This window comes from Nomascus leucogenys, chromosome 6 (genome assembly GCF_006542625.1).
Source record: "Nomascus leucogenys isolate Asia chromosome 6, Asia_NLE_v1, whole genome shotgun sequence".
NCBI classification, from domain to species: Eukaryota; Metazoa; Chordata; class Mammalia; order Primates; family Hylobatidae; genus Nomascus; species Nomascus leucogenys.
Window position 1 is genome coordinate 101,706,562 of NC_044386.1, and position 23,196 is coordinate 101,729,757.

Below are 23,196 nucleotides of genomic sequence, written 5' to 3' on the forward strand. Positions count from 1 at the left end.
CTTGTTCGACAGGGTGGTTTCAATCTCCTGACCTCGTGATCCACCCGCCTCGGCCTCCCAGTGTGCTGGGATTATAGGTGTGAGCCGCCCCACCTGGCCTACCTCTTCCTATATCTACAAGGAATGATATCCATCCATCATTCTTTTTCACTGTTCTACTTTTATTGTTTCCTGCCTTTAGCAAATAAATATACTCAAGTTGCTCTCATCAATGGCTTTCCACTGTGTTGAGGAAGACATTTCAAACTCTTATGCATGACATATAAGGTTCACTGACATCTAAATCCTATATCCTTTTTCCCATCTCTTGTCACTGTTGAAAATGAACTAATTCTTCAGCTATGAAACAATTTGCAGTTCCTTAAATGAAACACTGTACTGTGCTTTTTCTTGCCTTTATGACTTTGCCCATCATATTCCTTCTTTTGAATGTCCTTTTCCTGTCTACCTGGCAAACACCTACTTTACTTCCATCTCAAGGCTTCCATTTTAAGACTTCTAACTCATTCTTCCCTCTTGACCCAGACTGGGTTAGATGGCCCTTATCTATGCTCTTATATCACACCGAGGACTTATCTCATTGTTCTCCAAATATCTCTTTGTCTTCCCTACTATACTGTGAGCTCCTTGAAAATAGGGATTCCGACCCGTCCATCTTATATTCACAATCCCTAGTGCACAATGGACATTTGATAATTCATTTATTCAACATATATCTATGAAATATTTGCTGAATAAACAAATGAATGAATGCTTGGGTAAAATTTCCTCTAATGACAGGTAATAAAATACTACAGACAGGTAATAAAATCCTAATATTGCTTCACTTTGGAACCAAGATACAATGTTTTAAACAAGACAGCCTATTGTCCAAGTTTTATATGATGGGTGATTCCAAGAGATGGAAGGGACTACTGAGAACATGCTTATTCTGTTGCCTCTATTGTAGAATAACACCAACATGTATGAATCTGAAGTGGAAAAGTTCACTTTTCTGTAGCAATGGCTCATACCCAGCTCAGTAACTTCCTTAAAACTCTTCTTCGAGGCTAAATTTTTTAAATACTAAAAATTAAAATACCTGTTCTAAAATATTCTTGAGGTGAGAATAGGCCTCTTGTGGGGTGAATTTCAGTTCCACTATCAAGCGATCTATCTTATTAATCACTAAAACTGGACGGATGTTTTCAAGCCAAGCTTGTCGCAGAACTGCCTGTGTCTGATAAAAACAGAAAGAAAAATGTAAAACTCATGATTTGAAATAAGTAAAGCACATTAGAAAATCTTGGTTAATAACCACTCTAGACTATGCCAGTCAGACAAAGGTATTAACTAGGCATTCACAAACTATGTATACAGCAGAGTAGCAAAGAACTACACATAAGAAATCATCATTGCCTTTATGCAACTGACAGTTAAGAAGGATAAATAAGGTCGGGCATGGTGGCTCACACCTGTATCTCAGCACTCTGGGAGGCTGAGGCAGGTGGATCGCTTGAGGCCAGGAGTTCAAGACTAGCCTGGCCAACATGGCGAAATCCCATCTCTACTAAAAGTACAGAAATTAGCCAGGTGTGGTGGCACATGCCTATAATCCCGGTTACTCTGGAGGTTGAGGCATGAGAATGACTTGAACCCAGGAGGCGGAGGTTGCAGTAAGCTGAGATCACGCCACTGCACTAAAGCCTGGGTGACAGAGCAAGACTCTGTCTCAAAACAAACAAAAACAAAAACAAAGTATGTTAAAGTCATCATCTCTAAGATCCCTTCAGAACTCTGGTGATTTAACTCCTTCACAGACTGGAATGTTACCAAATGTGAAATATAAAACCAATGTTCTGATTGTCAGTGAAATGCCTCAAGTCAATCAGTTCCCCTTCTTTCCTCACCCTTAACCATTTAAATATTTTCTCATCACAATCCATTACCTGTGGACAGACTCCTTCCACAGCATCTACCACAATGATGCATCCATCACAAATGCGAACAGCAGTTGATACTTCTGAGGAAAAGTCCACGTGTCCTGGAGAGTCTATCAGATTAATCAGGTACTCCTCATTACCTAAAATACAATTTGTAAATGCACATTTTCAGTTGTGCAGGTATATAATGCTCTTCCTCAGGCATTCTAGAATAAGAAAGCTGAAAGCTTCTAAGAAAAACCTGAACAAAGCTAAAGGAGTTGAACACTCAGTCAAGAGCTATCATTCCAACTTTTCCCACTGATGGGACTACTGATTCCAAATAGCATCTATATAAAATGTTAAAGGACTTTATTATTCTAATAGTTACCACTTAAGAGCTTAGTGGGAGCCAGCCACTGTGATACTCACTTTTAATGTGCTAATCATATATTATTGAATCCTTACAATATCCCTGAGATACATATTACTATTCTCCTTTTACAGGTTAGGAAATTGAAACTGAAAGAAATCAATGCCCAAGAGCCTGACAGTAAAAGCTGTTCAAAGGGCCAACAAAGCAGTTGGCCAAGTTCTTCCCTACAATTTATCAAACAGCAGTGTATGAATCTGCTCAATCAATATTTAGACTCAATTCTACAAAAACTTAAGGAGCAGTTACTATGTGCCAAGCAGTGTGCTATGTGCTCTCCCATTAATATCTCCTTCAATAGTCTCAACAGACAAATGTATTAAACTTATAGTAGGGTGATGGCACACCCTGAGTTGTCTGGTTTTAGCACTGAAATTCCCACATCCCATCAAAGCCCTTAGTCCCAGGCAAACAAGAAAAAAAAAAAAAGATCATCCTAGGTTATAGAGAGTTATCATTAAACACAACTTAGTATACCATGCAGAAAATTAGTAATACTTTAGAATTCTGTACTCATTCCCCATTATTGATAAATTTGATATAATTCTCTTTTAAAGGCAGAATAACTATTAGAATGCTCAAACATATACTTTGCTTTTGCTCCTCCCCTTAACTCAGTGTTTATCAACTTGAATGTGCTCAAGAATGACTATAGGGTTGAGTATCCTTTATCTGAAATCCAAAATGCCCCAACGAGCATTTCCTTTTTGTGCCATGTTGGTATTTGAAGAGTTTAGAATTTGGGAGCACCTCAGATTTTGGAATTTCAGATTTGGGATGCTCAACCTGCAATTTATGGGCCATTACGTGATACTGATGATAAACACCACCACCACAATAACCACAACCAGCACTTAACATCTGTGGACTGCCTATTCATGGCTGGCATTGTTCTAAGCATAATACAGAAATTATCTGATGTTTACTTACAACAATCCCCTGTAGTAGTTACAACTATTAGCCCAATTTTATATAGCAGGTAACTAAGGCACAGAAAAGTATTTTTCTCAAGGACATCCAGCTAGAATCCCACTCTGAGGTTGACTAAGATCACACAATTCCAAATGATAGAGCATAAGTTCAAATCCACTTAACTCCAAAGACCATACCTCTAACCACTACACTCAGAAGGCAGTAACTTTCACCTCACATGCCAAGATTCCACTGCTAATGAATTCCTAAAACACCAGGTGAAGCATTCCCAAGTGTACTGAGGCTCAGTGGGAAAGACTGCCATCAGTTAGCAACAGACTGCCTTCTTCAGTACCACTCCACCCCGCTGCCTCCTGGTCTTTTCAGGCAAACTGCTTTATGAGAAACCATTGCTCTGCTGAAACCACCAGAGAAGGCTCCAACCAGAGAAGACCATGGAGATCTCCAGTGAAAATCCAAGAAGTCAAATTACTAGAGCCCTGGAGCAATGGTCCACTGGACCTCAATAGAGCCTTCCACTGTCAGATCTCCTAGCCAACATTTTCCATAAGTACCATGGTCTCAACCAAGTACACCAGAGAAAAAGGAGCAGGTCTAGCAGCGGTCTGGGGTCCTATCATATAAAATTAAAGCTGTGAGATTCTTAGAATCACTCAGCATCTTCTTAGCCTAAGCCTTTATTCCATAGAAAAACATGCTAATGCCCTCAAAAGACTGACCCAAGGTCCCAAAAGAAGCAAGCCAGAAATACACCCAGGGCTATCTAACCATTTTAGTCATTTCTCGGGTCTTAGATTCCTTCATACTTTGCAACTGGGGAAACAACACTTGCCTGTTCATTTGGCTAAACTCCAGACTTTAGAGTGGGAGAACTTCAAGCACTTTTCCATCCTTTGTGATACGACCGGGACCTGATACTGAAGTTTCAGAGACTGGGTCTCCAGTCAAGTTCTTTACAGAGTCTAAAAACGTACTTGTACAGAAATTTCAGGCTTCCTATACAACAGTGCTCTTACCTTTTATTGGAGTTAGACCTTTTAGGGAATACTCAGAAAAATGAATACCTATCTACCTATCTACGCTCCCCTAAGTACACACCCATTTCCAGATTCTTTGAAATTCATTCAGGAAGGGCAGGTTCAGATCTAGACAGGAACTGAAAGCTAGAGACACACCAAGTGTTTTCACCTGAAAATCTACATCCTAAAAAATAAGTGTCTGATCAAATAATACAGCTGAGAAATACAGCCAGCCTTGGAGCTCACATCACACATACATATTAAAGGTTCAGAGAAGCCCTGTGAGAAGTCTGTCCAACTCTGTTTAACCTGGAGTTTCTCAAGTGTATTTAATGGTGAGAAAGAGGAAATGCCATGGTCAGTTACACAGCTGACAAAGGCTTGGCTCAGCTCTGAGCCAGGCCTCTTAATTCCTCCTTCAATGCCTTTTTCATTTTAACCCTTTCCAAACAACTTTAACCTAAATTTCAAAGGTTAGAGAAAGAAGTCCCATATCCATTAGAGAAAAAAAGTCCACAAGCACAGCTCTTCTGCTGTGACTTCAGCCACATTATGTCTCTTTAAAAAATGCCATTTACTACTTTCGTGTGTGTGTGATCAAATTAAAAAATACATAAAAACAGTTATAGGGGTTTACCATGCTAGATATTATTGTTATTGCTAGTAGAAAGTATTTAAAAAGTAGAGAATGCATAACACTTTTCAGGAGAAAAAATTGTTTAAGCATGCTAAATGATCTTTCTGATTTGTAACAAAGTCCTGAAGCTATGTGTTGAATTAATCCCTGCAATAGCATTCAGGAACAGAAACTTCTGCTGCTTTACTTCCCAGGCGTTCCAAACTAAACTGTTTCATTTCAAGGCACAGATTCTAATCAGTCAAGCAATAATCCAATCTTTTTATGTTCCAGGGGGCTGAAAAAGAAAAAAGTTGGAAGAAATGAAGTTAATTACGAGAGATATCTTCCAGACAATTTCTGCTGCTAATAGGGAGTTATGGGAAAAGAATTGCTCCCTTGCCCATGGTTTTAAAGTGCCATGGATAACTGTCTCACAGAAGGTGCACACTTGTCACTAGGACCTGCCAAAACATCTCTGTATTCAGTAAAACTTCATGTAAGGAGTTTAGTGTTCAACTTCCAAAACACTGGAAATGTTCACTAAAGCATACATAGAAAGCTGATGAGAGAAAACTTTCCATAAAATAAAAAAGAAAAACCGAAGTTATGGATGAAGATCTGAACCTCCTGAAAGTGTCCTTTATATTTCAGTGTATTGGTAGAGTATTTTTCCTGACAACAAAAATAACAGAAATATAGGCAGAACCTGAGTTATCTGAAGACATGTTCCTAAATTCCTTATGTATGAACTTATAACTATTATATACATAAATTGTACCCCAACTATAAAGTAACCACTCCCTCCACAGGAAATACTACTTTTTTTTGTTTTTTGTTTTAGAGACAGGGTCTCACTGAAACATTCAGGCTGGATGCAGTGGCACAATCATAGCTCACTGCAGCCTCAAACTCCTGGGCTCAAGCGATCCTCCTGCCTCAGCCTCCCAAATAGCAGGGACTGCAGGCACACAAAGGTAATTTTTATTTTATTTTTTATAGAGATGGGGTCTCAGTGTGCTGCCGTGGCAGGTCTCAAGCTCCTGTCCCTAACTGATTCTTCTGCCTCAGTCTCCCAAAGTACCGGGATTACAGATGTGAGCCACTGCACCTGGTTTCCTTTTATATCTTAAATCACTATTATCCTTTTATATTTTAAACTAATGTATAACATTATGAGTTATAAATCAACTAATACGGCTTATTATTTGACAGAATTGTAAAGCACAATTGTAAAGCTGACACAGGTAACAGGGTAACTATCTTTATGAGAAGCCTGCCACAAGGAGAGGTGAAGGGTGGTTGACTCTGACGGTATGTGTCAAAACTGAGATGGGGTCAGGCACAGTGGCTCACACCTATAATCCAAAAGCTTTGGAAGGCCAAAACTGGAGGATCACTTGAGCCAAGACCAGCCTGGACAACATGGTGAGACCATCATCTCTACAAAAAAATTTAAAAAATTAGCCAGGCATGGTGACACATGCCTGTAGTCCTTGCTACTGGGGAGGCTGAGGCAGGAGGACTGCTTGAGCCTAGGAGTTCTGGGCTGCAGTGAGCTATGATCACCACTGCACTCCAGCCTGGGTGATAGAACAAGACTCTTATATTTAGGAAAAAAAAAAAAAAGTGACGAGGGTTAGAAAAGAAAGAGGGAAAAATGATCTATAAATAACAATGAATAGCAAACTGATTAAGTTTTCTTTTGCTGCACAAACCCAACCTGAAGGCCTCTCCAGACCTTCCTCCAACATGAAACTAGACCACGTACAGACCACTCTGATTACATTTTACCTCACCCACTTCTGGTTTTTCTCAGTATGATGCCAGTCCACATCTGCCACCCAGTACTGTGGCCACACCCTGAACTCTGACATCACTGAGAACTTCTCCACCTTTGAAGGCCTGCTGTGTAGATAGTAAATCTAATAATTACACATCCACATTGTCTTGATTCCTTTGATCATTGGTAGTTTTTCTTGGAAGGGTGTAAGAACCAGAATAAGAAACTCTGGAGTAAAAAAAGGTTGATGTTTGCTTCTTATACTCTCTCCATGCTTAGCATCACCCTGGAGAGGGCGTCATAGATCAAGGACCAATTTCACACTGCTAATGCATGTCATTACTATAAGGTGCTAGTCTCATTATCAGAGTAATTGAGAGAGTAATTGCAGGATAACTTTGACTAAGAAGGGGGAAGAGGGAAAATGCAGACGAATGTGGGGCTGAAAGAAGGATTTATGTATTTTTTAACACAAGAAAGACAAGAAAGACTTGAGCATGCTTAAAAGCTGATGGATACAAGCCAGTACGGAGGGAGAGGTGAAAGATACTGAAGATCATTAAGTCCAGAGCACCGTTTTTGCCAGTGACAGGAGGCAAGCAAAAAAAGCCCATACCATTACGTTTTGAGGTACAGTGGCAAGCAGGTGAGAATTCTTCTCTTTTCTGTGAAATAGAAGGTAAGAATGTCTGCCGAGATTGTAAAGGAGGGGATGACAGGTAGGCTGAAAGAGATCAGAAGGTTTAAAATAGCTATTGGAAAGAATGAGCAAGAACTAGCAGGGAGAGATGGAAAGTCTGCCAGCAGTCTGGAGGACCACTTGAGAACCTAGCCCAAATGCAAGGATGAAGACGTGTAGAGAATTAGCTTTATCAAGGGTTAAAGTTTTGTTAGGAAAAATATGACAGAAGGTCAAGAACCAAAGAGACTGAAGATGCTGGCAAGACTGTCAGTGAAATGACAAATCTGGGCTGTATGAGGCAGGAAGTGAATGAAGAAAAGAGGCTGTTGGGAGTCAAAAAACTAGAGAACATTATGAAGTCAAAGAATAGGTACCTCATTAGTCAAGTGAAAGAAAAAGCTGGGAGAATCAAAGATTGTAGAGAAGGAAGTATTTAAGTTTGAAAGGTTGAAGATGGATAGCTCAAGGTGATGCTAAAATCTAGAAAGTAGTCACGACAACAGGTAGGTGAAGTGGAGAATCAATGTTGTTGAGAGGATAAGCTATTGAAGAAGCCATTATCAGGGATGGTGAAAAGCCACCTTAGAAGATTCAGGTAAAAAGAACAACTATGAGGTCAGGTGCCAAAGTCACTAATGAACAGGAACCATCACCAGGAGCTGACAATGATTGGAAAGGTGAATAATTGGATGGTCTGAGTCTTGAAAGAAGAAGTTTGAAAACAAGGGTAGAATAATTAACTTTTGTAATCAGATCCGGGAACAAAAAGAATGGCAATCCCATATCTTAACCCAGAGATACATGGAACATGAATGAACGAGTAGCATTCACTTGGAAAAGGTACAAGGCAGGCAGGCAATGTCATCAGAAGACAGCCAGGCAGAAGGGGGCAACGTCAATAAAAACACATTGAGGATGTAGCGATGCTTGTTTACCTTGGAATGTTTTCACACTAAGTTTTGGTAAGGAAGGAAATAATGGGAGATTGAAAGAGGCTGTCAGAATCACAGAGAAACATGGGGAAGAGACCATAAGAGAGGCCAGATCATGTGGCTTACATCGTGGGCAGTGACTGAAGACCACAGGGATGTAAGTAGTGCTGGCCACAAGACGTCCATAGCAATCCCTACCGGAAAGGAGATACTCAAGCCTCAGGAGGAATTAGTTGTGGCCTGACTTCCAAGAGACTAATGGTCCAAGTGAATAGGCTGGAAATGTGGGTTCTAGGACTACTACCACATTCTAGAAATTACTCTGTCCTTGGGAAAGTGTCTTCACCTCTCTGAACTCCATTTTTGCGCATGTGTAAAATCAGAGTAATACCCATCAAAGAGTTGCTGTGAAGATTAAACAAAATCAGGCATATGAGACACCTAGCTCAGAAGTGAACTAGTTTCTTAGGCCTGGCGTCAACTGAATGCTTCACAAAGTAAAGCATTCATTGTCTGATGAGAACAAAATCTACCCTTCAGTCAAATGAGGGGTAATGGAACTCTTCCCTTCCAGCCTCATTCTGGAAAGAATAAGGCAAGTTAGGACCATGGGTAAACGTTCGCACAGCCAGAAGGAAAGGGAAGCTACTGCCTCTGAATAAGAGATGACTTTGTGGTACATGCTAGCCTTGTCTGTAACTAGATGGCATGAGTCAGTGTCTCCATGGCTTAGTGTTTGGAGTATAAAACCAGAGAGCCACAGAGCTGAAATCAACACATGTGTAAATCCTCCAACTGCTCATAACCACGAACCCAAAAAGGGGTATTCACAAAGTGATCAACTTGCATATGGACCTCTTTGCAGAAGGATGCTACATCCTTGGTCTTCATGTTTGGAGGACATCCTCACTGCATATGGCTGACTCTTGGGTGAATCCCAAGTGTACCACTGAACCAGGCTATTAGCTACACTATACACCTAAGGTTACTAACTAAAAGCTCATAAGCTAAAGCCCACTGCAGTGTGTTCCATATGGTGTTTTACAATTTTTAAATAAGTTGGCAGCATTTTGATACTTGGAAGATTTTACCAAAAATCCTGATGCCAACTTTTCTCGAAAAAAAAAAAAAATCACTCAAACTGCCTCACTTATGCAGAGGTGTCAACACCATGTCAGGAACTAATAATATTGTACTTAATAATCACATCTGACAGGTGTTAGAATAAGTAAGCTATTTGGGGGGGAAATAAAGTTAGATATTTACCTCAGTGTGTGCATACACATACAACTTGCATTAAATATAAAAATTGAAAATATAAAATAACTGGTGGTGAACTGAGAGTGATTTTTATTTCATTTTTGTGTTTTACTGTATATTCTATAACACACACTAAATTTTCTATACTAAATATAAACTTGGGCCAGGTGTGGTGGCTCACCACTGTAATACCAAAACTTTAGGAAATAGGTAGAAGGCTTGCATCCAGGAGGTTGAGACCAGTCTGGTCAACATAGCAAGATCCCATCTCTACAAAACATTTGAAATACACATATAAATTGAAATATACATACATATATATTATATATGCAATATATATAATATGTATATAAACTTGTAAATTTATTTAAAATGTTTTAAAAGATGAATTAGATAAAAACTTCAAAAGTTCAGCAACAGCAATATTTGCTCAGATATAAAAAATGGCTATACAGTAGAAATGACAGCAGTATTCCTTTTGATGAATTTCAAATTATATAACCCATATGAATCTATTTCTCTCTTCTGTATCTGGACTCTAGGCTAAAGGATTCAAAGGCATTACATCCCCTTAGGATATTTTACAGAACATATATTGTTAGGAATACTTCCTAACTCTTGAGATGACAAGATAAATGTATGGTATCCTTGTGGGTGGGACACAAAGAGAGGTAAGAAACAGGCAAATAACAAGATTTAATAATATGATCCCAAACATTTGTAGCAAATTTTGGTCACAAACGTAAAGATAATAGAGGTTCCATTTTCTCAAGGAAGAATTAGGTTCCTGGAAAATGCTAAGATAGTGTATGACCTTGATGGTTTTCAACATCACTTCTATAATGTACATGATTTATCTGTTTACCTTGAACTAGAATAAGACCCTATATTTCAACCTAAATAAAGATTTGAAAATACTTTTGAAAGCTCAGTAAATTGAGAGTCAGAACCAGAGAAAGGGCTTAACTTGCATTTAGTACACAGATTCTCAAATAAGAGGGCATTCAAAGTGGGTGAGAAGGAGGGGAAGGCATGGTATAAAGAAAAGTCACCTGTGGAGTTTCTTCAACCATTAGGTTTCCCTCTTTTTCTCCCATCTAGGTTCGCCTTCAGACATCCCACCTGCATAGCAGGAAATACCCCATTCTGAAGAATCGGTACTAAGATACAGATAAAAACATATCTTATCTCTCAGGTGATCTGAGAGGATATGTCGCAGTCAACATTCCTAACTTCTAACCCCACAGGGCTCTGCACTGTCAAGTGTGCTGACTGCTCAGCCCAAATTCTCTTCTAGGCAGTCATCCCATGCTCACAAGAAACATGTTTGATACTTTGTGACTCCACTCCAATCACCACTGATTGGACTAGGAGGTGACTAACCAACCCAAGCACAGCCAATCCATAGGTGCAACCTCTGTGATGGGCTGGCATGAAAAGATAAGCAGAGCTGCATCCTGCTCTTGAGCCTGTGTGCTCAGAAACACAAGAGACTGAAGCAGCAGGCAACAGAAATAAGGTGAAAACAGACAGGATAATAGGGTAAGAAGTCAGGGCAAGGTGAATGTACAAAGATGAAGACATGAAAGTAGGCAAAAGCTATGAGACAGAGAAAAGACACACAGGATAATAGTGGAGATACAAACAGACACCCAAATCCAAGGACAACAGTGGCGTTCCAGAGGAAGGATCCATAAACTTTTACTGATGTGGTCTCTAGAGCTATTTTGCATCTAGAATCAAAATCTGGCTCCAATTTTTATGAGACATCACTCCAGTAAGACTCCTGTTTTTCAATTTTCATGAATATTATTTCCAATATCATTTCACACATATGCTTTTAATAATCTATCCCACCCCAACCCAAGCTAACTTAAGTCTCTGGTCTATGCAATCAAGAAAGCGTACCTGGCTGGGCGCAGTGGCTCACACCTGTAATCCCAGCACTGTGGGAGGCCGAGGAGGGCGGATCACCTGAAGTCAGAGGTCGAGACCAGCCTGGACAACATGGTGAAACTCCGTCTCTACTAAAAATACAAAAATTAGCCGGGCATGGTGGCATGCATCTGCAATCCCAACTTCCCACGAGGCTGAGGCAGGAGAATCGCTGGAACCCAGGAGACAGAGGCTGCAGTGAGCCAAGACTGCGCCACTGCACTCCAGCCTGGGTGACAGAGCAAGACTCCATCTCAAAAAATAAAAAAGAAAGTGTACCTAAAACAATCTGATCTGTGAGCAGCCAAGGTCAAGGTCACAGAGCTCGATAAAATAGAGTTCAGACCACTCAATTTCCAGGGTCCTGTAGCAAATTCTCCTACAACACTACACCAGAAAGACAAATGTGAATTGGAACGGGTGAATTTTATGGTATATAAATTAAACCTTAATAAAGTGGTTAAAGGACTCAGGGGAAGGGGACTAGAGACAAAGCATAGAGCAGAACAACTAAAACTAACAACACAGGAACCTTCAAATAAAAACACACTAATAATCTGAGTAAGGAAGAAGGCAGCCTTCAAATCTCTTAAAGTCTATAAAATGAGATAAGAAATCAATAGACCTTAACCCCATTCTCTGGATCACAGGATGAGCATATAACCTTTAAAATGTGAGAAGTGGTTTAAAAAAAATGAAGCATTAAACATTAAACATTGAGAAATTATGTGCCTAAGACCTTCAAAACTGGTTTGGTACAACAGCCATGCCCCACAGAGTACATCTTTTGGTGGCAGTGCCAAAGATATGACACTTGTGAAGGACAAACCACAGGTAAGTCCATTAGGAAATTAAATTTATCTTTATTATTTTCTTCTAATTACAAAAATATACATTTTGTGTAAAATTTTCAAATACTACAAAAATAAATATTTTGAAAAGTGCAAGTTTCTCCATAATCTAGCCCCTGCAGAGAGCTACTGTTAAGGGTTTGGTAAGTATCCTTCCAGACACCTTTATCCGCATATATATTTTCATTACCCAAACACATTCATATCTTACAAAAATACTCTGCAATTTGTTTTCTGTCTCTGAACATACCATTCTTCCCTATACAATGACATATATATTAAACATTTGTTTTAACAGCTGCACAGTATTTCACCGCTTGCATGTATCAGTTTATTTAACCACTCTCCTACTGATATTCAGGTTGTTGTTATTTTTTTCATGAATACAAAGTTTTTAGTAAGTATCAGTGACATGTATCTCACATACTTACGTGACTATTTCTGTCAGATAAATTCCTGGAAGTGTTACTATCAAAGTAGCATCCTCATTTGAGGATAGCAAGCTGGTACTGATCACGGCAGTCTACCTTTAATCTACTCCAAATCTAACATGCAGGCCAGGCCATGAGGCAGAATAGTAAGGCTGAACCAGCTAAAGTCCTAGGGCTCCTAACTTTCCTCGTGAAGAAATCCATATAATCACCTGGTGGAGGGGGCAGGTGTGAATTGCCAGTTCTTCTGCCCTCAAGCCAGTCAGAGGTTTCCATCTGCATCCAAGCCTGGACAGCCTGACTCTGACAACAGATCATGTGGAGAGCCCAGAGTAAAATATGTGGAATATAAGCAAAGAAACTGAGGCATGCAATTAATTCAGAAAGACAGAGGAGGACATGAAAGATGCAAAGCTGTGTTTCTTTAAAACAGATTGATTTACCTGTTGCATAATGTAGTGAAATGGCACTGGATTTCATAGTGATCCCTCGGATCTGTTCATCTTCTCTGCTGTCCATGTACCTTAACTGGAAAAATGCAACATATGCATCTTCACTTCCCAAAGAATTAAAATGTAACATTAAAATTTGCTAATTTACATTTTTGTTTTAAATACTTATATTTTATTTATTTTTATTTATTTTTGTAGAGACAGGGTATTGCTATGTTGCCCACACTAGCCTTCAACTTCTAGCCTCAAGTGATCCTCCCACCTTGGCCTCCCAAAGTGCTGAGATTACAGGTGTGAACCACCACGCCCAGCCAATACTTAAATTTTAAACTATATAGAGCCTCACGGAGTCTTATTCTGTTGCCCAGGCTGGAATGCAGTGGCACAATCTCGGCTCACTGCAAATTCTGCTTCCCAGGTTCAAGTGATTCCCTTGCCTCAGGCCTCCCGAATAGCTGAGATTACAGGCATGTGCTAACACTCCTGGCTAATTTTTGTATTTTTAGTAGAGACGTGGTTTCACCATGCTGGCCAGGCTGGTCTTGAGCTCCTGACCTCAGGTGATCCACCCACCTCAGCCTCCCAAAGTGCTGGCATTACGGGCATGAGCTACCGTGCCTAGCCCTCTCTCTTTTTTTTTTTTTTTAAGATGATGGGGGTCTGGAGAAGTGAAGTTGATTGAGGGGAAGAGAACATGACAAATTGAAAAACATTACCACTAGGAACCATAAATGTATTCAACTACTGCATACCCTCCCCAGAGTGTTGCTCATCCAAATATCAGCCATGAATGATGGGGCAGGTCAAGAACAACTTACAGACAGTAGCATTTGAGGGAATTCTTTCTAAACATCAAGAACATAGCCATTCTTTTCCTATTTATAAGCTCTTTGACAAATTCTGAGCAGAGACTGAAACAGAGGTCTCTAGAGGCAAGAGAAGTCTTTATTCCTTTCCCAAATTAATAGATTTTGAACACATCTTTTTTAAAAAAAGAATACAGTAGAAAATATTTGTAATATGACCATATAGTTGATGACTTTCATAACACTGTGATACCCACCAATGAGGGTCTACATCTCATTTTCTAGGCCTTGCAGTGCATCAGTACTGACAGTGGTTTCGTTTAAATGAAGATCCCATCCCTTTCCAACTCCTTAGCCCTAAGCACCAGACTAACCTCCTCCTCCTTTTTGCAGAATGATTTTCCCTTACTCTTCCTCCATTCTCTCCACTGTCAAACTTTTGAAAACTTCTTAACCTTTCTATTTACTCCTTTCTTTCATTCAAAAGCACTGAGAATTATCTGTTGATATGAACTGCCACATTTATTCATCCACATTAATTCTGAAATTTTTAGAAAGGCTTCCATTTCCGCAGCTCTGGCAAAATCAAAGCCCTAAAAGCTATCAATGACCTTTGGCTAAATGCAATAATCATTCTCAATCCTCATTTTTCTCAATTCCAGTGCAGCGTAAGTCACCCTTTGTGTGCATGTGTGTTACATGCATATGTGAAATTCTTCCAAGAGTCTGAAACCTCTTAATTTACCTCCATCTCTCCTTAGATCCCACTGCTGGTTTCCCTTCACCTCTCCAACCTCTCCATCAGTCCTTCCTTCAAAAAGTCTCAGTCCCTTGTCAGTCTTCTATAATGTATGTTTTTAAGCACTGAGTTGGTATGAAACATGTGTAATACATAAATAATAACACAATGAACCCCTGTGTATGCACCATCCCATTTCAAAAGGAAAAAAAAGTTTGTTACTTGTGAAGTACTCTGTGCCCCTGGCTTATAGGCAACCACTATCTTGAATTTTATCTTGATCACTTCCTTATTTTCTTTATGATTTTTAAAAATGAGTGTGTCACTAAGCAATATATCATGTAGAGTGGCAAGTTTTAAGCCTGCTATAAGAATCATACTTAATATATTATACTGTCACTTTTTCTCTGCTCAATATTGTTTTCCTGAGATTCAGCCATATTGACGTAATTCATTCAGTTTTATTACTGTAGAACTCCACCTCACAAATCTACCAGACCCATTTGTCCATTGTAGAGAATGGAGGAAGGGTAAGGGAAAATCATTCTGGAGAAAGGAGGAGGAGGTTAGTCTGGTGCTTAGGGCTAAGGAGTTGGAAAGGGATAGGATCTTTATCTAAATGAAACCACTGTCAGTACTGATGCACTGCAAGGTCTAGAGAATGAGATGTAGACCCTCACTGGTGGGTACTGGTGGACATGGAGACTGATTCCAGTTTTTTGTAACTATTACTGCGCTGATATGAACAGTTGTAGGTCTCTTGTACACTCCCTACCAGTAGAATTTCTGAGTTATTAAATATGCACATCCTCAACCTAACTTGATATTTCCAAATTATTTTCCAAATAGTTGGACTGATCCACAGTGGAATAGTGCTTTTCTTGATCCATAACCTCAACAGCTGATATTGCTGGACTTTATTTTCTAAGTAAGATGGGTGATAAATAGCATCTCATGGTTTTAAATTTACATTTCTCCTATTATTAATGGGATTAAGTATCTTTTTGTAAGTTTCTTGTACTGGCCATTTAACACTCCTTTTAACAAGGCTTTTGTCCACCTTTCTACTGGCTGCAATACAGATTTATTTTGTTTTGGATAGGAGTTATTTATAGTCTCTGAATATTAAGTCCTTTGTCAATTATATGTGTGTTATTAATATTTTTCAGTTACCAGGCTTGTTTTTTCCATTTCTTTCTGGCATCTTTGATAAATATGTTCTTAATTTTAAGTAGTTTATTAACCTTTTATAAAATTGTTTGCACATTTTTGTCTTAAGAAATCTTCCTTTAAGGTCATAAAGATATTAGCCCATATTATTTTCTAAAAGCTTTACAGTTTTGCTTTTAAATAAAAATATCTTAACTGTGCAATTGATTTGTGTGTGGTGTTAACTAGAGGTCCAATTTTTTTTTTCCACAGGGATAACCAATTGCCCAAGAACCATTTGAAAGGTTCATCTTTTTCCCACAGATCTGAAATGCCAGCCTACTATTCTGAGCCATCAGTCAATTTCATGCCTCAGCTGATTCCAGGCCACAGGTTACAACATAACAACACATTGATAATAAGTCTTGCCAGTGGGTAAGATGTATTTCCATACCCTACTCTTCTTCAGTCCCGGCTATTAATTGGTTTATTTGCTCTTCTGTATATATTTTAAAATCAGCATATCAAGTTGAAATTTTTAAAAATCTGTTGGAGTTTTTACTGGAATTGCTGAATCTACAGATCAATAGTTTTTAAATGTCATTAAAAAATACTCAGTTAGCCAATATGTAAATATGGTATACCCTTCCATTTAAGTTTTCTCCAATATCTCATAGGTTTTGTTGTTATTGTTGTTGTTTTCGAAGAGATGGGGTCTTGCGCTATCCACCAGGCCAGAGTGCAGTTGCTGTCACAGCTCACTGCAGCCTCATGGTAGGCATGAGCTACCATGCCCAGCACAGGTACATTTATTATGCTATTTAAATGGTTTATGTTTTTTAATTACTGTATATTACCTATTTATTGCTCATGTATACTTCTTTTCAACAGTTTTCATATCCTGAAACCTGCCAAATTGTTACTAATATCCTAGCAATTTATCTACATTTTTGTTTTCTTCCTTTCCAAAATTCACACCTTTTTTCTTTCCAGCTTTATCACTGCAACTAGAACCTCCAGTACAATCTAAAGTAGAAGTTATAACACAATGAGCAGAAGGGTGTGACGGCCATTCCTGCCTTATTCCTGGCTATGAATAGAAAAGTTTTAACACTCCATCATTAAGCTTAATCTTCATTTTAGGTTTTTTATAAATATCCCACATCAGATTACAGAAGTTCTCTTCTGTAACTACATTGCGAAGAGGTTTTATCACAATAGATGTTCAGTTTTACTACATGTCTTTATATCTGTTGAAATGATCATGATTTTCTTCCTTTAATCCATTAATACAGTGAAATTGCATGTTAAACCAATCTTGAATTCCTTGGGATAAACTCGATTTGGCTATGAATAATCATCTTTTTATACTATGCTGAATTCTGTTTGTTAATGAGGATTATAATTTTTGCAGCCATAATCATAAGGTTGGTATACAATTCTCCTGTCTTGTATTATCCTTAACAGACTTTTGGTATCAAAGTTATGCTATCTTCATATGATTTGGAGAATACTGCCGATTGTTGGGTTTTTCTCTGCTGTATTTTGAAATGGTTTAAGTAGGACTGAAATTATTCCTTGAATGTTTGGCAGAAGTAGAAAGTTAAACCATCTGGGTCTTTTCTTCATGGAAAGATTTTTGCCAGCCAATTCAATTTCTTAAATGACTACAGAATAATTCAAGTTTCCTATTTCTTCTTGACTCCATTTTAGTAAGTTATGTTTTCCAGACATTTTTCCATTTTAGCACTTTTAAATTTTAAGTTTACTGGCACAGAGTTGTTCATTATATCCTATTATTACCTTATTAACTTCTGCAGCATTTTTCTTTCTGGGTATCACTTATTTCTGCCTCCTCTCTTTTCTTCTTGATCATCTTCCTGGTGTTTTGTCAGTTGTATTACTCTTCTTTAAAGTCATTCATTCAAAAATATTTATTTACATATACTACGCTTTGTATATGCCCAAAGTACAGTGAGCCACATTAGGAACATTAGCAGGTCAAAAGTGTCAAATGTTCCTCAACAATGTCAATGAAAAACAAAACAAAAAAGTTTCCTAGTCAAGATAATCAAAAATTGTCTATATTGCTAGTAATTGTTTAAATTAATAACTTTATATTTTTAGAGCAACTTTTAAGTTTACAGAAAAATCGACTGAAGGTTCCCACATACTCTATCCTCCCACCCACACGGTTTCTCCTGTTATATCTATCTTGTATTAGTATACGGTGTGATACATTTGTTACAACTGATGAACCAATATTGATGCATTATGATTAATTAAAGTCCATAGTTTACATTAGGGTTCACTCTTTGTATTTGTTAGCTGGGTTAATGTTTTCCAAAAAGAAACTTCTGGCTTCATTGATCCTTTCTATAAAATGTCTATTTACTATTTCATTAATTTATGCTTTACTATTTCCTTTCATCTACTTACTTTAGTTTTGTACTTTCTCTAAATTCTCAAGTGGGGAAAATATAAGCATTTCATCATTTCACTCAAGCTAGTTTTTTTCAGCCTCCTCTAGATAGTATCTTGGGCCAGCTTCCCTCCCAACCCACACATCAATTCCCAAATCGACCTTCACGTCTACTGGGTCTACCCTGTGGATTCAATTTTGTTTCTCCATCTCCTCTTCTCTCTGTTCTCTGTCACCTGATAAACCCTATTGATCATATCCTAAATTCATTAAGGAAACGAATATATCTTATTTTTCTACTGCCAAGTAAATTATTCCAAGCCCTTTCAACTCATAGCTATAAATAAAGATCTCTTTAATTTTATTTTCTCAAACGCTATTTTCAGGCTAGGTGTGGTGGCTCACACCTGTAATTCCAGCACTTTGGGAAGTCAAGGCAGGAGGATTGCTTAAGCCAAGGAGTTCAAGATCAGCCTGGGGAGCATGGCAAAACCCTGTCTCTACAAAAAATTAACCAGGTGTGGTGGCATGCACCTGTAGTCCCAGGTACCCAAGAGGACGAGCTGGGAGGATCACCTGAGCCCAACAGGGCAAGGTTGCAGTGAGCCGTGCATGATCACACCACTGCACTCTAGCCTGGGCAACGGAATGAGATCCTGTCTCAAAAACAAAAATCAAAAAACCCACTATTTTCATCACAATCCTCAGGCACAAGCAGCTTTCCTTTGATATTTAGGTTAACTTTTAAGGTCTTCTATAACCTTTTTCTCCCTGCCAGTGTGTTTTCTCTGTCACTAGTCTCTAGGCAAACGCTCCACTCAAATAAAGCACAACACACAAATTAGCCTTTATCCGTGTTATTTCCCACTACCTGGTAGCTTTTCAGTCTTCTCCTCAAACCACCCAACTCATTCACCTACAAAGAATCTCTTTCGCTGTGAAATCTTCCACAATTGTGTATCATTTGCTTGTTGCAAAAACTCACTTTTGCAGTTATAAAATAGTAATATAAAGCAATACAAAGCAATACAGAAGTAACTATTTTTCTCATCACAAATTTAATCTTGCAAAATGGATTGGCAGCTTTTAGATGTAAGAACTATGTTTTAGGCCCTTTTGGATCGCTAAAGAACACAGAAAATGGTTCATCACACTGTTGACAGCTAATAGTGAAATGCAACAAGTATTTATAAAATAATAACATACCTTGCCTGCTAGGCGGCTGGAGATGATTCCATTGCTAGATATAAGACAGTCAGCCAGAGTAGTTTTTCCTGTTAAAATAGTTTTTAAAAGGGGTCATGGATCATACCTATAGATTTAAAATCTGGTCATAAGAATTGGTTTAGTAAAGATTTTCTATTTACCTATGCTAGGTGAAAAAGACAAAAGAGATTTATTAGACTTTTGAACAGAATATCATCTGGAAGGACACAGATGCTAGCACTCTATAATGCTGTAATCTTATCTCCAACCCTGTGGATCCAATCAACCTCATCTGCAAAGTTGTCAAGCAACTTAAAGTAGAGAACATACTCTTTTGCCATATTTCCCCATGCATGGCTTCAGCTGGAATTTGCTAAACTGTCTTAAGAAAATACTTATCAAAGAAATTCAGGAACTTTATCCATATCTCTTACTGTTTGTAATATAGCATGTGGAGGGCATAAACTATATGTAACAACCAATGAAACCTAGTATCCAAATCTAAACCTAGGAATCTACTCCATAGCAAAAGAATCTTCGTATATATTTCTAGTTACTTTTATTAAACAGACTACATACAACTAAAGTCTGCAATTTTGTGTGGTATAAACAGGTGATTCTGTTTAAAGAATGTTATGGGTATGCAGTAAGCAAAGGAGGGTTTTTTCCTTCAAGACAAGTCTTTATTGCACTTTAGGAACTTCAGCAAAGCTATAGAATCTTTATAGTTCAAACCAGAGACCAATCAGTAGGCGAACTGAAGATATTTAACACTGTGCTATCTGTCTGCAATGTAAATATGTATTAGCATACAATCCTAAAGCATCACTTTCCTGCTACCCAATAAAGCTGAATTTATTCTAAGTACACCAAGTATATACCTCCCTAGAAAATAATTATCAAGCAAGCAGGAACTTTGCTTTATTCATAGCGGTATCCCTAGGACCAGAACAATGCTTGTCATATAGAAGACCTTCAGAAAATACTTGTTGAATGAATGAATCCCAGGTTTTTTAGGATAGTACCAGCTTAACATAATTTTAAACAATACATTTAAAGTAATTTGTTACACCCCACTGACTTTCCACCTGATTAAATTCATAAGGAAAAGAAACCCTTTTATCAGCCTTCACGTTCTCAAAATGTGAGCAGTAAAATTATAAAAACTCATGGTGGCAGGGGTTACTCACTGGATTTGTACTAAAACTCATTCTCAGCTGGCTTCACTTGTAAAGTGATCCACTATCTGTCTTTCTTTCAGTTTCCATACTCACATCACTTCAACTCTTCTATCAATGACAACAGCCACCTATCCTCTGACTTTGGATCCATCCTAAGCAGTCTAATCTTTCTCATGTTTTATTTGATTAGATCATTCCTGCTCTGTGTTTTCCCCCAAAGGCTCCCTACTGCCTAATAGTAGACATTAATGATTGTTTTCATGTTGAAGTGTTTACCTTCCCTCTCATCATTATCACATTTAATCCTATAGCCTATAAAGCAGGTATAGTTTTCATCCTGTTTTACAGATGCTGTATATTGAAGCTCAAAAAGGCAAGGTATGTAACTTGAAAATGGAGATCTGAACTTAGGTTGTCTAACTCCAGAGCTGGAGCACTTAATTCTTATCCTAGTTCCTAGCTGGCATGAGTAGCTCTATGAAATATGACTCAGCCTGCTTCTTCACCTCGCCGACTAGTTCTTCACCTTCAGGATGGTAAATATGTTTTATTTCATATGCCCATCCCAATCACTTTGCTGTGGTTACCTAAACTACCAAGGGGTTTGAAATCAAGAGGAGACTTAGCATGAAGGAGCGCTATGGGGTTACAGCAGTATCTGTCAGAAGAACATATCATGCGTTAGCTATCTCTGCCTTTCCCATATGCTGGGCTTTAACCACATATATTTCCCTCTCCCCTTGATGACACATTCCTACTTGTAATGATTATCTCCATTTGTCATCTTGAGCCCCCTTCAAGTGTCATCTCTAATACTAATTATGTTGTGAGGCCTTTTCTTAACCCCTCACTTCCTAATCCTCTAGTTCTCCCAACATTAGAGTCTACTTTTTTCTCTTGTTTGTCTCATTTTGCTCTGCTCCCCCTTAAAACCTCCTCTGGGCTGGTGCCCTACTCATAAATCTCCACCTTCAGACATACTAAGCAAAATATCTTGAACTTAACAGACGTTTGATAAATATCTGATGAATTAAATAGGATCACATACCACAGACTCTAAGGACATTATGTCAAGACTATAGACATTTTATATGTAAAGCCATTTCAGAAACAAAAAATTCAAGTTCTGGTTTAAAAAACAACATGACATACTATATAGAAGAATGCTACTCACTAGGTAACCGTATTCATTTCAAATGCTTTATAGCAAAGCAGGCTTCCCTAACATCACAGAAAACTTTTAAAGAAAGAAGACTTGCTTCTTAGCAAACACCACTCTCAGCTGCCCACAGCTTCACTCCACTGAGACATACAGAGACACACCTCCCTTATTTATCAAAATAAGCCATTTAAAAAGTATTCTTACCATGGTCAACATGAGCCAAAACACAAATATTCCTGATGTTGGCAGTGTTTTTCTGGAGTTGAATCATCTTATCCAAACTGTTGAGCACCATGATTACTTATTTCCTGTGACTAAAAATTAAATATGTATTACAAATGGCCCAGAGGCTAAAGGTCGGGGCAAAAGAAAAAAATAATAAACGCTGGGAGGTGGCAAGGCTTCTCAAATCCCTTAAACCAGGAACCCAGTGAATGTTTATTGATGAGAAACACCACCGAGGCCTAAGTCCAGTTCGAGCACTAAAGTCAGTATCCTACCACGATTATACTTAACGAGTTTGCTCATCCTTCCGGATCCGAAGGCTGCGATGAATCACGCAGCTCGAGGGGACTCGGTGCACAGTGACACCAGTAACCCTGCCGGTGGAGGAGTCCTCGGATAAACTTCTCCAGGCCAATGACCACGTACAGGAAGGGTTGCATCCAGGAGGGAGAGAAAATGCTGAAGAAGATCCTCCCTTTCTCTCTTCAGTCTTCCCCCAAGTCCCTCATTCTGACATTCTCGCTCGTCCTCGCGCGAGGTCAAATACCCAGCTTTATTCCTGCCCATGGAGCCCGAACAAAGTTTTGGGTCACGTGCTTATTATCCAAGCAGGTGCACTGCCGGTCTTTCATTCCTTTCTAAATAAAAAGGAAAAACCTCTACACTACAAGCCCTTCATTTCTGCAGGGTCCCGGATTCGTTCTCTTTGAGGATCCCGGGTCTACACAGACAGGCGACCGCCCCGGCCCCAGACGGGAAGCGACACTCCGGGGACCGAAGCTCCCAGCCCGCGCTCGGCCCCAGCCCCTGTTCCCGCCTCAGAGCCGCAGCGAGCGGGGTCCTCCGGCACCGCCCAGAGGCTGGCCGAGGAGGTTCCAGCCCCCAGCGCGAGCCCACACTCACCGGCTGCAGCAGCCCCACCAACCCTGCTCCTCCTCTCGGGTGGCACCCACACCTAGAGCTTCCGAAAGTCCTGGAGCTCTGCGGGTCCGGCACGCCCGCGCGCCAGGGGGCGGGGCCGGCTGACGCTCGACCTTTCACCCGCACGCCTCTGACGCCGCCGGAAGCCGGCGCAGAG

The 23,196-nt window shown here is 39.2% G+C and overlaps 1 protein-coding gene across 3 annotated transcripts in view; it reads right to left on the reverse strand.

Moving 5' to 3' along the window:
- LOC100580626 (elongation factor-like GTPase 1) overlaps nt 1–23,196 on the reverse strand; it is a 393,155-nt gene that overhangs the window by 112,900 nt on the left and 257,059 nt on the right. For 2 of the 3 annotated variants that reach the window (XM_030814912.1, XM_030814914.1), the window contains exons 1-6: nt 23,022–23,171; nt 22,098–22,207; nt 19,551–19,618; nt 13,220–13,304; nt 1,929–2,062; nt 1,082–1,219 (exon numbers count right to left, since the gene is read on the reverse strand). In XM_030814912.1, the coding sequence (XP_030670772.1) occupies nt 1,082–1,219; nt 1,929–2,062; nt 13,220–13,304; nt 19,551–19,618; nt 22,098–22,188 (516 nt within the window). In that variant the 5' untranslated portion in view covers nt 22,189–22,207; nt 23,022–23,171. Of the gene's footprint in view, nt 1–1,081; nt 1,220–1,928; nt 2,063–13,219; nt 13,305–19,550; nt 19,619–22,097; nt 22,208–23,021; nt 23,172–23,196 lie in introns of those variants that run through there. The other variant, XM_030814913.1, reaches the window with a different exon arrangement.